Raw genomic sequence first — 18,407 nt, forward strand, 5'->3', positions numbered from 1 at the left:
TTTTTGAGGGCAACACCCCTAAAGTCAAAAATGACCTTATATTGTAAAAGGTGTCAGCTACTATTTTTCTATTATTATAGCCCTAATTTTGTAAGCAACAAAAAGATTATATAAAAAGGCTTAGGGTTAGGGATTTTCATAACGTGTGATGCAAAAATTGGTTCTTGTGGCAGTATTGAGCTATAAAGGATTACGGATTGTAATCAGTTTGTAATCACTAGATCATAATAATATTGGACTTGTTGTTGGTGGACATAGCCCAAGGATTGGGTGAACTACGTTAAATCTTGGTGTCTTGTGTTCTCTTATGTGTGATCTATTATTTTTTGATATTGGTTATATTTGCATGTAACTGTTATTTATATCTAAGGCTAATCCTAACAATTTTCATTTCTCTAGTGTTGGTAGGAAGAAGGGCGTCAAGAAACCCAAAACCCTACAACCCTTCCTCCAACCATCCTCATTATTTGGCTCTTTTGTTAAAATTGGCAAAAAGAATATAAACAAGCCACTTGGCCCATCCAAGTCCATGGCTACAAAAAAAAACTCAAAATTCATTTTGTTGACATGGACCCCACAAATCTACAAGAATTCTTATCAAACCTTAAGACAAGGAAAAAGTTAAGGAAAGATACAACCCAAAATAGCAATAGCTCCACTCTTTGCTCATGTCTTTGCAAGTGTTATAACTACATCCTTGGATCTTAATACCAAACCAAAAGTCCAAAGAAAAATTATCTCCCCTATGATGGTCACTTCCTCTACTCATACTTCACTTGAAAAGGCAAAAATGTTATAGAAGATGACAAGATTGTAGTGGAAAAAGGTTGTGGATCATGTGTTGCCAACTAGGAGAAATTTGAGAAAATCAAAACAGACCTGAAAAACTTGGATGAGAACTTCTCAACGCTAGCTCACTTTGATTTGATGATTATGCATTCCTCAACCACCACATTGTGTTGTAGGAGGAAAAATCAACCACTAAAGCTCTGGGGAAGATGCCTCCAAGGAGTTTTTAAGCTTAGTTAAGATATTACTCACCTGGATGATGTTGTACAAGCCCAAGGGTAACAAAAAGGAAAATTAGTTGTTTCATATTGATTTTCCATTTTGAGGCTCTAGTGGTGGCACTTGACTTTATATCTGGTGGACAAGTATTTTATACTATGCTTTATTTGGATCCATTAAAACTATTATGATGCATGTTGTTAGGATTAGTTTTAGTTATATATTTATGTGGTTTGGTAAGGTGCTAGTATTAGCTATGATTTTTTTTGTCCTTGTTCTTCATTTTTGATATTCTAAAGAATGCTATGATTTTTTGGTATGCTTTCCCACTTGTATGCTCTTGAGCATTGTAATTAAGGGTCATATCACATCCTCATGTTTTCATAATTCATAGCATATTAGTGAATAGGATCAATTTTTATTCCAAATAATATTCTCTCTACAAAGACAACATTTAGAAGAGTTCAAAGTAATTAAAAAATTATAAAGCCAAATAAATTTATAAACATGAATTTTAATATTATTTTCCTTATAAATAAAACTGAAACTTAATATAAATTGCATCTAACATCAAAATAAAAATTGATACTTAAGTATAAATTACATCTACATGAAAACAAAAATTGAAACTTAGATACCAATTATATCTACATCCAAAAAGAAAAAACATTGAAGTGACAAAAAAATTATAACTTAAATATCAATTATATCTTACATCAAAACAAAAAGTTGCACATATGACACTACAAAAATTCAAAACTTGAATGCCAATTATATACAAATCAAAAGCAAAAAGCTAAATGTATGACAATGCAAAAATTAAAATCAAATACCAATTATATCTACATCAAATTAAAAACTCAGAGTGGAAAAAAATTGTTGTTTTAATGTTGTTTCTTCTAAATTTAGTTGATTGTAAATAGAATATTTTCAAGAGAACTTCAAAGATGAGAAATAAAGTCTGCAATCAAATGAACTATAAAAATATTATTGTTTGTCCAATTACTATTTTTAAAAGAGACCACTAAGAGCAGGTCCCCATGCTAGTGGTTAGCTTATTTTTGCTAGCAATTGCTGCTCATCCTAAGTTTGTGCTCAATTTTAAGGAGTTTCGTAAATATTATTTTTAAAACAAAAAAAAAATTATTTTTAAAACAAAAAAAAAAAAAAAAAATTTTAACAAATAATTTTGAAAACTAAATTGTAGGCAAATAATTAGGGGCTACAAAAAAATGGTGAAAACGTGTCCCATTTTTCAATAAGTAGTTGTAGCTTATTTCGAACTTAAGCTCATTTACTATAACCTAATGGGAACATGACATAATAGTCTCATTTTTGTGCACCACTACTAGGATGTTTCATAAAAACAAGGACATAGTCAAGTCCTAGCATTTTTTTCCTCTTCTCTGCTGCTCTCTCATGTACTAATAGTTATAATTTTCATGCATCACTATTAGCACATTTCGTAAAGACTATTTAAGACATGGCCACAAGTACAACTAATAGTCATTATTTTTATGCACTAGAAATTGGTTCTTGCAGCAGTATTGAGCTGTAAGGGATTACGGATTGTAATCAAGTTGTAATCACTGGATCATAATAATATTGGACTTGTTGTTGGTGGACGTAGCACAAGGATTGGGTGAACTATGTTAAATCTTAGTGTCTTGAGTTCTCTTCTATGTGATCTATTATATCTGATATTGATTATTTTTGCATGTAACTGTTATTTTTGTCTGAGGTTAATCCTTTAAAAAATCATTTCTCTTGTGTTGGTAGGAAGAAGGGCGTCAAGAAACCTAGAACCCTACATCCCTTCCTCCAACCATCCTCATTATTTGGCTCTTTTGTTAAAATTAGCAAAAAGAATAGAAATGGCCCACTTGGCCCATCCAAGTCCATGGCTACAAAAAAAACTCAAATTTCATTTTGTTGACTTGGACCCCAGAAATCTACAAGAATTGTTGTCAAACCTCAAGCCAAGGAAAAAGTTATGGAAATATACCAACAAAAATAGCAATAGCTCCACTCTCCACTCACATATGTGCAAGTGTTATAACTGCATCCTTGGATCTTAATACCAAACCAAAGGTTGAATGTAAAATTATCTCCCCTATGATGGCCTCTTCCTCTACTCATACTTCACTCGACAAAGGCAAAAATGTTATAGAAGATGACAAGATTGCAGTGGAAGGAGGTTGTCGATCATGTGCTCCCAATTGGAAGAAATTTGTGAAAATAAAAAAGGTCCTAGAAAACTTGGATGAGAACTTCTCAACGTTTGCCCACTTCGCTTCGCTTTGATTACTATGCATTCCTCAACCACCACATTGTGTTGCGAGAGGAAAAATCAAACACTAAATTTCTGGGGAAGATGCCTCCAAGGAGTTTTTAAACTTGGATAATGTTGTCCAAGCCCAAGGGTAACAAAAAGGAAAATTAGTTGTTTCATAGTGATCTTCCTTTTTGAGGCTCTAGTAGTGGCACTTGACTTAATATCTGGTGGACACGTACTTTATACTATGCTTTATTTGGATCCATTAAAACTATTATGATGAATCTTGTTAGGATTAGTTTTAGTTATATGTTTATGTGGTTTGGTAAGGTGCCAGTGTTAGCTATGATGTTTTTTGTCCTTGTGCTTTATTTTTGATATTGTGAAGAGTGTTAGCTATGATGTTTTTTGTCTTTGTTCTTTAATTTTGATATTGTGAAGAATGTTATGATTTTTTGGTACTATTTCCCACTTGTATACTCTTGAGCATTGTAATTAAGGGTCAACCCCCTTATTATTAGTTTGTGGTAGAGAGCAAGCTTAATATCACATCCTCATGTTTTCATAATTGGTAGCATATTAGCGAATAGGATCAATCTGTATTCTAAATAATATGCTCTCTAACAAAGACAACATTTAGAAGAGTTCAAGGTAATTAAAAAATTATAAAACCAAATAAATTTATAAACATTAATTTTAATATTATTATACTTTATAAATAAAACTGAAACTTATTATAACTTACATTTAACATCAAAATAAAAGTTCATACTTAAGTATAAATTACATCTACATGAAAACAAAAATTAAAACATAGATACTAATTATATAGACATCCAAAAAGAAAAAACATTTAAGTGGCAAAAAATTAGAACTTAAATATCAATTATATCTTACACATCAAAACAAAAAGTTGCACAAATGACACTACACAAAAATTCAAAACTTGAATACCAATTGTATCCAAATCAAAAGCAAAAAGCTAAATGTATAATGCAAAAATTAAAATCAAATACCAATTATATCTACATCAAATAGAAAACTCAACATAAGAGTGGAAACAAGGGGCCTAAGTCTATGTTAAAGCTATAAATATAAGTTAAATCTTTGATGATTTATAAAAAGTAATTGTTTTTATGTTATTTCTTCTAAACTTGGTTGATTGTAAATAGAATATTTATTGAGAGCTTCAAAAAATGAGAAATAAAGTCTATATTCAAATGAACTATTATAATATTATTGTTTGTCCAATTACTATTTTTAAAAGAGACCACTAAGAGTAGGTCCCAATGTTAGGACTTAGCTAATTTTTGCTAGCAAATGCTGCTCTCCTAAGTTTGTGCTCAATTTTTTTGAGTTTAATAAACATTATTTTCATTTGCTATAACCTTATGGGTACATGACATAATAGTCTTATTTTTGTGCACCACTACTAAGATGTTTCATAAAAACGAGGACATAGTCAAGTCCTAACATTTTTTTTTCTCTTCAAGCCAACATATTTGCTACTTTCTTTTGTAACTCATTCAACATTTTTCTCAATTGAAAAAAAAATTTAAAAATTCCTACCATTTTTCAGTGAACTATAATATCCAAAACCTTAGCTATAAACAATTCACTCATGGTCTAATAGTTATCATTTTTATGCAACACTATTGGCACATTTTATAAAGTCTACTAAGACAGCCACAAGTACTACTAGTAGTCATCATTTTTGTGCACTACTATCAATTGTTCATCTTCACTCACCTACAAAGATAATTCCAAATGACTATTAGATGTTTTCCAATAGTAAAACTTAAAATGTAAAGGAACCAATTGCAACAAGATGTTTCCCTAACACCTACAACACAAACTGAAACATAAATAGATTACTATTTTCATATAAATTCTACTTCCACAGATTCATTTTCCATTCCCGTATGTGATCTTTTGCCTGCAACCGTTATGATTTCCTACATCCATCCAGTTCGAATCCTGTATACCCATACTAGCTGAACTCTTTAAACAGGTCTCAGATTAACATCCTCCAACCAATGAAAAAAGAGATAATTGTGTTTTATCATTATATGGAGAGCATTGCTTGTGTTTTATCATTTATTATCAAGAGCATTTGTGTCCTAAAAAGCTCGAAGCTTTGCCTTGAAACATTTATATATTCAACTTTATCATCAATTACATCCTCCAGCCAGTAAAATAGAGATGCATGAGCTGTATCACATAATGAGAGCATGTTAATAGCCTACAGAGCTTGTTCACTTGCCACCACATGCTTTGAATAACATTCTGTACTCCAGCATCATCAGTAATTAGGACAAATACAGGAGTGGGGGCCAAGATCCAATATTTAGGAGACTTTTTCCTCCCAGATCTTACCTCAAAACTCCAATTATCAAAAAGCTTCAAGCCAAATGGTCAAAAATATATTGCCGATTGGGAATCCAAAGCTGTTCAGCAAATATTACCAGATAATATGACTCTGAATGACAATATTTTACTCTCGGATGACTAATGCCATCTCATGAGACGGTCTAGGGTCCAGGAAACTAGCTTTGCTTGAAGGAAAATACTTCAGCAATAAACAAACAAACACAGAAAGAGCACAGATCTATATATATACACATCTTAATCCAATCTCAAAATCAGCCTCTGTTTGAGTCTTTGTGCCATCTAGTCCTCCTCTGGGCATACACCTTCTTCAGCTTCTCAAGATTGTTTATTCTGGTGAACATGTGTGTCACCATATTGATCTTGTGAGACTGAGCAGCAATGAGAGATGCTGTAGATGGATTCTCAGACAAAACAATCTCATACCCATCTCCATATTCACTCATCCCTGCTGCCATCAGCTGCCAAAACATGCCTCCACCACTTGCTCCTCCCCTGCTTGCTGAGGCATAGATATGTTTGTACACTGTATCAAAGAAATTGTTCCTCTGCGCCTCAGAAAACCCTGGATCTTTTGAGGATTTTCCAAACTCGGCAAACAGCACTGGTTTCTTCACGACTTTGTTGGCATCGTCCAAGTGGTTCTCAATCCACTTTTCCAGAAAGGAAAGTTGAGCTCCATCATCTGACCCTTTCAGCCTTTTCAAGGAATTAAAAAAAAAAGGCCAAGTGTCAATATATGATGAGAGTCAGCCATTAAACTCATTTCAATCCAGAATATTTTGTAAACTAGTCCTGTAAAGCAACTCAAAATAAGACAATGAAAAAACAGAGCTGGGAAATAGGAGAAGAGACCTAGTAGTCACCCAGGCTAACTTTGTGCAATACATCAAGATCCTCTAATACATTAAGTTGATATGATTTTATGGGTGTGCTTCTGTAGATGACTCAAGAGCTTGAAACTAAGGACTCAACATTTGGAGTATCAATGGCATCTACTCTATAAGCCAATGACCCTAACGGCTACTGGGTCTCTTCCCCAGTATCCCTAAATGAGCAACAAACCAATGCATTTAAAATAACACAGATCTAGGTTTTGCTGAACTGACAAATAGTTGAAACCTGCAGATTACACTTGCTTGTACAATGGACCACTTGCTTAAACAACACCTGCCTAGATTTCTAGGCTAATGTCCAGGAAAGTAGATTGATAGCACACTTTTTCTTCTAAAACAAATAATCTCAAGGCCTGAACAGGGGGTCCTAAAAACTTACCAAATATCAGGATAGGAGTGAACAGTTACAAAATCGATATCTTTGATTTGATTATTAGTGATGAAATCCGTTCCCACTGAGAAGCCTGGATTAACGTCCTTTTTGTAGTCAGCATAGAAACCTTCAATACCTGCCTCTAAAAGGTGGTTTCCATCAATAGATTTGACATGAGCAGCCATTTCTTCTATCCATGCCTGCTTAGCCATTACGATGATGCAGCAATCCCTTATCAGAACAGTCAATGCAAGCAAAATGGAGAACTTTTGCTAGAGCTTGTGAATCAGCTGTATATGAAATCCATAGAAAATCTCTAATAGATGCAGTCTATATAAAAAAACAGAGCATTTGGCTTGCCTGGATAGTTCTTCCAGATGTATCACTCTGACAACGGGGCTCATTCATGAGCTCCCATGCAAAAATAGTGGGTTCATCCTTATACGCTACTCCTGTAATGGTGTTTACCCTAGTCAAAACAGTCTGTAGGGAAACCAATAAAACAAAATGCATGGTTAGATATTAAGTAGTATTTATTGGAACAAAGAAGCAACAAGATACCCATCAAACAAAATACCCATCACACAAGGGAAGAGCCTACAATACAACAGTTAATTGTAAGCCTCTTATCTGAGAGGTCTTGGGTTCAAGTCACAACAACCCACATGCAGAGCATACAGAATGACAAAGAAACCTGCAAACCCCATTATGGCAAGAAAGCCAGTAAACAGATATTAAATGTGTGTACCTTGACATGATTCTTGTAGTAGCCTTTGATAGTTGGATTGGTGAAGAAATCGTCTTCAGAGCTCACAGACTGCCCTGCATTGCGTGCCCAATTAACATACTGGCTCTTCCCTCCAAAGTTAACATAGTTGTTCACCAAGCTAAAAATCAGCCTGATGTTGTGATTTTTGGCCTCGGAAACCACAAAGTCCAGAGCCTACATATCAGAACGACAAAAACTGTTAAAAAGGGGAAAAGATGAAAGACATATTCAAGCAAACACAACAATGCGAGACAGTATATGAACAAACCTGAAAGACTTGTTCATCATAAACACCGGGAGAAACTTGCAATGCCTTATACTGGCCGTCATTGAAGGCCCATGTCCTCGCCAGATTTAGACCATGGCCTGAAGCTTCTTCCAAAACAGAGGTAACTCTGCCTCTCTGCGATGGATCGGATGCTACGGACATTAACCAGTAAGAGTTAAACCCATTCACATACAGAGGATTCCCATTGACGAAAAAATGTGTGCCTTTTGTTGTCACAAATGCATTTCCTTCAGCCCGGTGAAAGCTAATGCCGAAGACCAAACAGGACACAAGAGCCACAAAGCTCATTGTTTGAGCACAACCCATTTGAGGAAGAAATAGTCAGAAAAAATTGCAGATCATAAAGAGAAGAAATTATGGAGAATAATGACTTGACATGAATGTGGTATAGAGGCCTTCAAGGCCGTGACTATATATAGATGAAATGGGCAGTTAGTGGCCTTCGCATCCGAAAGAGAACTGAAATATTAACAAGGCAAGTAAATTGGGTCCCGTAGAAACAGCTTTGTCTCGGACTGTTACAACAAATTTCATGAATGCTCACATGGGAAGAACATGCCTTTATGCTATGGGAATATCATGAGCTGCAGGGAGATCGGTTATTATTCAATGCATTGGGATGTGGTGCGAAAGAATAGAACAAACTTCAAAAACAATGGCCTAAATTCAAACTCCAAAGTCAGTTAGGTTGATATTTGTTGTTCCAATGCATGCAAAGCAAGTGGGTTAGTTGAGATCTTTTGACTAAATTGTCATAGCAGGCACTCAACTAAATTCTGATCAAGGGCAGGAATGTGGCAGATAACTTTTCCAGTCCGTCCATCAACTGCCATTTGGGAAGAAGGAAGGAAATTTGTTAAAAAAAATTATCCCATTTAATTATTGCTCTTCTATATACATTACCCCTCATAAATGGGATATTGAATTTGGACATTTTTTTTGGAGGCTGTTTTTATATGTGATTTAATAGTTTAGTTGTTTTTATATGTGATTTAATTGTTTATAAGATATAGTTTAAAGATTTTCTTAAGGAGAAGTGGAATATTTAATTTGGAAAAAAAAAAGGCTATTTTTCTGTCTTATGACTTAGGTAATTGCTTATAGCTGTTATTCTTCACTTTGTTATGTGTACAAGAGTCTTAAATTGATAATTTCGAAGTGTGGTCCCAATAGTATTTTCTATTGTTCTATTATGATTAGCTTTAGTAACTAAAATAAATGTAGTTCATGAATACTTATACAAAAATACCTTTATAATGTATACTTGTTATTAATAAAGTTACACAATATATCCAAAAAGATTTAATATAAAGATTTAAAGATTTAATTCGTATTTTCTAATTTAATTTTAATAATTTTCTAAACTATTTTAAATTTAGACATTTGAGGTGCACTATTTTATTTTAAAGAAAAAAAGATAAACAAAGCTATTGTGAGCTCTCCAATTTTAATCAATATAAAATATATTAAAATCCTATAATCTAACTGTAATGTGTAACATCTAGACTAGGGGAAGAAAATTCTAATTTATCAATAAAAATAATTAAAGGTTCCTTCATCTTCCTTGAAATCTCCCTACGTTTCCATCCCTTAAGTACCTAATGTAGCTTTGCTTCACCGAAAGATTTAGTAAGATTATTACAAGGGATAATACTTTATCCAAAAGCCATACATTGAAAATCTTCCATTCATATGACAACATCTATTATATTGATTTAAAGTAAAAGGAATTAACATCATGGGGCCTTGTGTAGAAAACAAAAGGACCACTAGTAGTGGACAAGATGGAAAATCAAGTGATGGTTAAATTTGAAAAAGGAGTGGAGGATTTGTCCTTTGATTGTGCAAAGAATCAATCAAAGGTTTTACAATGACTTGTGCTGACATTTTCCACTAGATGTGAACGAGAGGCTAATCTTTTCTCTTCACACAAGGAATCACAAGCATCCTAGAAAGTTATAGGATAATTAGAATGTGGATTAAGGAAAGCTTTTTATGAAGATTAATCATTATGTCACGCAATCATCAAATTTCATATCATTAGGGATAGGAGAGCATATGCATAAATAAGCAAGAAGTAAGATACACTATTTAGTTCAATTCAAAACCAATTTTAATAATTAAATAATCAAATAAACTATATAATGAAATTGTGTTATTGGTATAAGTCATGATGTTAAAATAATTATAAGAATGATTGTGTAAATAATTTTTTAATCTAGAAATAATTTTGGCATTATTTGTGGAAAGTTGTATCTCACATAAGTTATGCTCCTCTAATAATTAAACAATTCCAAGAATTATCAAATCAACAATATCACTTTCTTAATTTAAACTTATAATGAAATAAATTGATTGAATTTTATATTTTAAAAAATTATGAAATATCTACATTCATAGTCAGATTAGTGGATGATATTTACCCATGAGATGTAGATAAATAAAATACTGAGCCATCTTTTCAAATTGTCTATTTCAGTGACCAAAATCAAATGCAAGGGAATATAGAATTGGATATATACAGTGACAATTTGATATATACCTTCTTGGTTTAAAAAACTATAAAACTAAGTGGGATTATCAATTGATGGTGAATGTTAATGATTAGTAAGTTTGTAAGAAGTATTTTAAATAACCACCATCAAGAGACTATTGGCATGTGGTACAATAGTAGCACTCCTAGAAGCACACTAATAACACATTAACGCCAACAAGAGTGTAATGAACATTGAGAAGCATAGTCACAAACCTTCCTCTATCAAAAATTAACTTCTAAAAAGTAGTAAACAACCACATATTTTCAAAACCATCAGCATAATAGTACTAATTAAACTACAAAGAGAGTTTAAACATCATGATATGCCATGCAAGGGTAAAGTCTAATATGAGATTAGTATTAATAGAACCGTTAAGACCAAAAATAAAGCAGCCTAGAGGACTAGCATACTTGTCATGGTAGCAACACATAAGCATCAACATTAATTTCCTCTCCATAGCCTCTTGGACAATAAGATGTTTGTACATTCCTCATTCAGGAACTTAAAGAGTTCCCTTGCATCATCCTCATAAGATATGTTGTCACCATAGACTTTACCCTGCTATAGACAGAGAGTGATATCACAAGCATGCATTCTTTAAAGAGAAAATTCGCTAACATTGTTCAGGGGGTTACTTAAGATAGTTATTTCCTCCTTCATTTTCTTCACAGACATGTTCATATTGGCAATTTAGGTACTTGAGGGTACCCACCAAACTGCCACCAATTTTATGTGTGCTCAAGCTATCAACTGCAGGATTGTTCTTGTTAAATAGGGAAGACATTAGGGGAGTAGGGTTGAAAGTATTTTGCAAGGGTTGGGGAGAAGGGGTTTTAACAATAAGGGTCAAGGAATGGTCCCATGTGAGGCTCTAGGTCTCCTTATAAGAGAAGTCATATGACTCGCCCTCTACAGATTTTTTCCTTACAATGTTTATCGATGATTCCTATTTTTTAGCCAAGTTTTTGATGGCTTTCTTACCCCTTTCCTTTGCCAACCTATTGGAGTGGTGGGTTTGATTTTGTTGAGTGTACTCATCACTATCATTGTAATGCCCCATTTGGGCTCCCAAGAGAAATAAACCTAACATGTTATAATATTTATTGAACTACTTTTTTCCTTAAAATGTTATACAATATCAAAGCAACAATGCAGAAGTAATATACACATACACATCAATTACACATATGAAAATACAATACAGATTTCATTCCATAAGGGTTCCTTCACGTTGAGTTGTGTTTAAGAAGTTTATATTAATTATTTTAAATCTTAAGTACAATATTCATGATCATAAAGAAATAACACATACATCATCTCATAAGAAAATGCATAAATAAAACTAATATAATGAAAGATATCTAATGAATAACATCCACTACACATGTCGTAAGGTCTGCAAGAATAGATACAAGTATACTAAAATATAAGATATATGATAACTATATACATCATGGTGCAAAAGCACCTTAGTCAAACTTCATAGGACTATTTTTGGTTTTGGCGTGTACATACTCTAGCCAAGTCAAGAGTGTGAGTTAGGATCTTTCAAGGTTGTCTTTTTGTTTGGAGTGTGTTCCTAGGTAAAGTTTCCATTTTAGGAGTTGTTGCTGTATTTGTTTAGTGTTGCTACATGTTAGGGGTCATGGGTCTAGGACCATGAAAGCATGAGGAAGGTATGGTTTGTAAACCTCTTGTCCTCCATGATTTTTTACATCCTCTTGCATGGATTGGAGCTCCTAACATATCATTTGCAACAAGAAAGGGAGAAGATATCAAAAAGATGTAAATTGTGTTATAATTGTGCAAAAGTTGTCAATAAGGAAAAAATGGAACTTGATTCATGTAAATTGATGTCCTGGAGGCTAAATCATACCTAGACATCATTAATGGATCCAAGTAGATAGGTTTGGAAGTTCCCAAGTAAAGGAAAGCAAAATTGCTCAAAGATGCAAAAACTTGTTAAGTTTGTGCAATTTTCACAAAAGTTGCTTGACAACTTTTGACAAAAAGTTGTAAAATGCAAGAAAGAGGTTGGTGGTTAGTCCAACCACCTGCAACCTCTTTGGGATCTTATAAAACCATGAAATAAAAACATCCCAAGGGTTGGGAGTTGTAATCAGCAATTTTATGAGATTGGATCCATGATTTCCAGTTCAATTTTAACAATTATTAGAGTTTTTGATTGCATTAAAGAATAATGGATTGAAGCATTCATCTTGGCGTTGGATCTTTGTCTTTCATATTATTATAGTACTTTTTCATTCAAGCTACAATTTTTTAGGTGTTCATTTAAGTAGGTTTTTAAATTCATTTGTAAACATTATGTGTGCTAGTCCAATTTTGACTCTATGTTCAATAGTGGCTCCCCCATGAGTTCTTCATGGATTTAGGGAAAATGGGATTGGATCCTGTTGAAATGTCCCTTTTCTGATTTTACATGATATTTCAAGCCTCATATCAGATCTTTAAAATCAAACAACTAATATCCCAAAGATCCACCAAATTTCTCAAGAAACCCCAAATCGGGTATGTCAGAAACTGTGCCAAAAGCTTCACAGCTTCACCTATTATTAATAAATCTGAAAGTGGAAATTTTTACAGAAATTTCAGCAGCATAATAGCCTAAAAAATGATATTTCCAGATCTGTATAGCCTTTACACAACAGTTCTTAAATGTAGGACAAAAACTATGCTCATCGGGCTCCCGAAATTAACACAAAAATGCCCGAAAACACCACAAAAACACTAATAATCTATCTTAGAAGTTTAATCACGTCCCAATACATATATTCAGCTCTATTTTAACACCTTAAAGTCTGAAATACAACAGCAACCCAAACTGATATGAAATACTCAACTGAAAACACCAAACTCATACAAAAAACACACCCAAAAACCCACAAATCTGCACTGTTCAGCACAAAGGAAAACTCTGTATGAGCATGCACATGGAATGGCTTCAAACTCCCATCCTTAGCCTTCCTGGAAACCTACAAACTCCCATTCTTGGGTCTCCCTGGAAACCTGTAAACTCCTGTTCTTGGGTCTCCTTCTCCACAAGTTTGGCAGCCTCTGAAGAATAACAAAGAAATGAGCAAAATCAAGTTCTCCCATCAGCCCAAAATGCCTCCAAACCCCTTAAAAGAGGGCATAACCATAACTCACATCCAAGAGAGGTTAATGAAACATATTTTAATAATAATTTTCATTTATTAGTCCAACGGTTTCCAAAGATTAACCCCCTTTTTTCGAAACTTCACTTTCTTGGGCCTGCCTGCCTTAGCAAAGATTATTGTTTTTTAATTATTTGAAAAGGGGACATGACACCTGTGTACATAGTGTACATAGTTTTTGGGGCCCTAGAGAGTGGGCTAAATGATTTAAATGTGATGCCCTAGGCAAGTCTTTCATACTTGGTTAGGTGATCACAACATTAACAGGAAGGATTTGAGGTTTATAAGTGAGGAATACTTTAAACCAAGTGTTCTAGAAGGAGGAGGGGTGATTAATATCACTATATGCCAAAGGAGAAGGCTTCGTGAAAAGTTTTATTGGGGGGATGATCAGATCCTAGTCATCCCTAGCATTCATGGTATGAAACCCTCAAATATAGGCATAAAAGTTGTTTTTGGTATAGATATAGCTTCGAAGCCTAAGACCCACAAAATCATTTAGGTCTTCCAAAAGGGTACTTGAAACCATCATTTGTTTGCCACCTTATTTAGAGAAAATTAGGGTTGAAGTCCAAAAACTCAAGGTGGAGGGTTGATTCTAGTAGCCTTATTTTTGGCAGTTTTGGAATAGGAGTAATGTAGATACACTCTGATACCACTGACGAAGGATGGCTTTGATACCACTGATGAAGGGCCACACCACCCTACCAAATCACAACCAAGAATGCAACAATATGATGACAATTTTATTATACTTGACAATCCAATAGCAATTACAATAACATTTCTCCAAGATCTCTCAAAATCCAATCCAAGCCTAAGCTAGTCCAGATCCACTCTCTGGTAGAAACCTCTAAGATCTCAACTTGTGCTCGCAAGCCACCAAGCAACCTCCTTGTTTCTAAATCGCAATCACTAGCTCTTCTCCAACTTTATCCAAGATCCAAGTGTAAGCTGCCTCACATTCAGTGATCTATCTACAGTCACAACTCCACCATAATTCTGCTGTAAACTGCCTGACATTCGGCGTTCTATCCACAGAGTCAGGAAAACTCACTCTTCATTTCCTCCTTCTCTTTCACACCTTGAAGCCTTTACACCTTCCCAAGCTTCCACTTCTCAAGTTTCTCCTTCTCAATCTTTCACCTTCTTCTCGAGCTTCTACTTTCCAAGCTTCTCCTTCTCAAGCTACTCCTCCTCAAGCTTCCACTTCTCAAGCTACTCCTTGAGCTTCTACTTGCCAAGCTACTCCTTGAGCTTCTACTTGAGCTTGATTTAGAAATGCTCATATGCATTGCTTAAATAGGCACTTACCACCCCATGCATGACTTATCCACAACCTTCTAGAATTCCTCCACAACCTTCTACAACTTCCACAACCTTCTACATCTTCCACAACCTTCTACAACTTCCAAAACTTTCTACAATATTCATAACTTTCTAGAATTCTTCCCACACACCTCGATAAATGGAATGACAACCATTTATTTTTTTATTTTTTTCTATTATGCCACCTATGCACCTTGAAAATAAAAATCCTCTTTTCCTTTCTTTTCTCCTTTTTACCCTTTTTTATTTTTTAAAATTATTTCTCCTCTAATTTTTGTTACTTTCTCTCTCCTCCACAATTTTTTTTTTTTCCAATAATTTTTCTATGCAAGATGCTCCTGCATCAGACTCCCCCAGTAGATAGAAAAGTGTGTCCCACACTTTGACGCCAAAAGAAAGATCTACAACCATCTTCATCTTCACCAAAGGTTTCCACCTCAACAGGGACAACAAAACCACCATACAAATCTTCCACATTTGCATCACTCTATCAAACACCAAAATCTCAACCATCCAATCAGCATGCTCACTCGCAGGAACAAACTGAACATAATTCTTCATCAACAAATCCTCATTCACATCAACAACTAGTGAATTCACACACATAGCAACAAACCCCGCATCAATAACAACAAACTCCATATCAGCACCAACATGTAGATCATCATCAATACATGCCAAACTCTCAACACCAACAACCTCATTGCTCACAACAAGATGCTCTGCAATACATAACTCACCTCCAACAACTGGATCATCCATGACCAAGTGCTCTGCAACATTCAAGTCACCACCAACATCAACTAGATCATCCATGACCAAATGCTCTATAGTCTCCATGTTAGACTCAACCAACTGATCATGAAAACCAACCTCTGTCCCAACATCAACAACATTAGGAATATCTTCAGCAACAACCTCTAGTTGCTCTGCAGGTTCTGCATCAGACTCCACAAACTGATCAGCAAAACCAACCTCTTCCACCTTGACCTTCTTAGCTTGATCAGCCAATCTAGCATCTAACCGAGAAATCATCTTAGAAAAATTCCTCTCCACTATATCATAGATTTTGGCAATCATCTTAGCGTCCAATCCTCTCAGAGCCATCTCCCAAGATCTTCGTAAACCCTCTGCAAAAAATCCTTCCCATGCTCCTTGTGACAACCAAATTGTTTGCAAGTCAGATTGCAACCTGCCACCTCGCACGAACAATCAGGAACCACATCACAAGTCTAGGACCACAGATTTGCAATCCACAAGCTCTCTATGATCATGCCTCAACAAGTGTAGTCTTCCATCTTCACATCCATCGATCAATCTACATGTCCTCCCAAGGTCTTGGTGCAAACTGCCTCAGCTTCGGCGATCTGTTTACACACTCAGGAACTCCCACTCTAATAAACTTCACCCAACCAAGATCCTGGTTCAAACTGCCTCACACTTCGGCAATCTGCTTGTACACTCAAGAACTCCTGCTCTGATAAACTTCACCCAACCAAGGTCCTGGTACAAACTACCTCACACTTCGGCGATCTGCTTGTACACTCAGGAAAACCTGCTTTGATACCACTAATGTAGATACACTCTGATACCACTGACGAAGGATGGCTCTAATACCACTGATGAAGGGCCACACCACCCTACCAAATCACAACCAAGAATGCAACAATATGAAGACAATTTTATTATACTTGACAATCCAATAGCAATTACAATAACATTTCTCCAAGATCTCTCAAGATCCAATCCAAGCCTAAGCAAGTCCAGATCCACTCTCTGGTAGAAACCTCTAAGATCTCAACTTGTGCTCGCAAGCCACCAAGCAACCTCCTTGTTTCTAAACTGCAGTCACTAGCTCTTCTCCAACTTTATCCAAGATCCAAGTGTAAACTGCCTCACATTCGGTGCTCTGTCCATAGAGTTAGGAAACTCACTCTTCATTTCCTCCTTCTCTTTCACACCTTGAAGCCTTCACACCTTCCCAAGCTTCCACTTCTCAAGCTTTCACCTTCTTCTCGAGCTTCTACTTCCCAAGCTTCTCCTTCTCAAGCTACTCCTCCTCAAGCTTCCACTTCTCAAGCTACTCCTTGAGCTTCTATTTGCCAAGCTACTCCTTGAGCTTCTACTTGAGCTTGATTTAGAAATGCTCATATGCCTTGCTTAAATAGGCACTTACCACCCCATGCATGACTTATCCACAACCTTCTAGAATTCCTCCACAACCTTCTACAACTTCCACAACCTTCTACATCTTCCACAACCTTCTACAACTCCCAAAACTTTCTACAATATTCATAACTTTCTAGAATTCTTCCCACACACCTCAATAAATGGAATGACAACCATTTATTTTTTTATTTTTTTCTATTATGCCACCTATGCACCTCGAAAATAAAAATCCTCTTTTCCTTTCTTTTCTCCTTTTTCCCCTTCTTTATTTTTTAAAATTATTTCTCCTCTAATTTTCGTCACTTTCTCTGTCCTCCACAATTTTTTTTTTTTTCAAATTTTTTTTTTTCCAATAATTTTTCTATGCAAGATGCTCCTGCATCAAGGAGAGAAGAATTTGAAGGAAACTTGAGAAAAATGGTCAAGAAAGACTAAGGAAGGAAGTCGACAAGTTCGCTTAAAGAGGCATTTAGAGAAGGAAGGAACTAAAACCATTGGAGTAACTAGGTAGTAAGTAGTTAGAGGATAGGATATAGATCCTCGAGAGATTATGGCATCAAAAGAACCCTAATAGGCTAATAGAAAGCCTGAGAAAGTCCTTGAGGCTAAGGAGTAAGCAAGTTACCTACCTTGTCTTACATCAAAGTGGTATCAAACCAGGTTGATTTGGGTTTGTGGGTAGATGTTTCTATTAGCATGAATGCTGATGGTATTCCTTTGGGGGAGTATCCTAAGCATTGGAGAGTATTGATATGTTGCATTCATGACTATGTTTGTCATTGATGTCAACATAGTAATAAGTATGTGAAGACTGACAGAGCAACAATCAGAGATCTTAGTTGTATGAACAATATTTTGATTATCTGGTGATGTGCGTTCATGGACATGTTCAATATAGTGTCCTAATGTTAAGGTTTAATGTGCAATACCTAAGTCGAAGATGTATGGAAGATATGCCTGATTTACAGAGAGTAGTACAGAGATAGAGTACCTAAGAAGCAGTTTCTAATGTTTGTATTATATCTTCTCATGGAGATGTGTGGTCAGCCAATGACATAAGATAATATGATGATGCCATTAGCAAATGTGCAAGCCCTGGTATCACATGTGTAAGAAGTTGTATATGTTGTGAGCTGACAATGATATTTTAATTATGAATTAATTAATTATCTTATTATAATCAATTAGGAAACCCTCA

General features: G+C 35.0%; 1 protein-coding gene across 1 annotated transcript; it reads right to left on the minus strand.

Annotated features, from left to right (window-relative positions):
• Positions 1-5,419: 5,419 nt before the first annotated feature.
• On the minus strand, positions 5,420-8,385 carry LOC149559781 (mannan endo-1,4-beta-mannosidase 1-like). Its single transcript, XM_089824287.1, has 5 exons — positions 7,978-8,385; positions 7,689-7,883; positions 7,301-7,423; positions 6,947-7,140; positions 5,420-6,370 (listed from the first exon to the last, which is right to left on the minus strand). The coding sequence occupies exons 1-5, from the start codon at positions 8,302-8,304 to the stop codon at positions 5,926-5,928; spliced, it is 1,284 nt and encodes a 427-aa protein (XP_089680413.1). The 5' UTR covers positions 8,305-8,385; the 3' UTR covers positions 5,420-5,925.
• Between the last annotated feature and the right edge of the window lie 10,022 nt (positions 8,386-18,407).

Source organism: Cupressus sempervirens, chromosome 4, assembly GCF_028749045.1.
Source record: "Cupressus sempervirens isolate cs-2001-9-10 chromosome 4, ASM2874904v1, whole genome shotgun sequence".
Taxonomy (NCBI): Eukaryota; Viridiplantae; Streptophyta; class Pinopsida; order Cupressales; family Cupressaceae; genus Cupressus; species Cupressus sempervirens.

What these genes read in the sequence shown, in the direction of transcription:
- LOC149559781 (XM_089824287.1), bottom strand. Translation starts at nt 8,304, where the DNA reads ATGGGTTGTGCTCAAACAATGAGCTTTGTGGCTCTTGTGTCCTGTTTG. An exon ending in CATCTGGAAGAACTATCCAG is followed by an intron (nt 7,141 to 7,300) that starts GCAAGCCAAATG and finishes ATGGCTAAGCAG; the next exon opens with GCATGGATAGAAGAAATGGC. An exon ending in CACTCCTATCCTGATATTTG is followed by an intron (nt 6,371 to 6,946) that starts GTAAGTTTTTAG and finishes TTCCTTGAAAAG; the next exon opens with GCTGAAAGGGTCAGATGATG.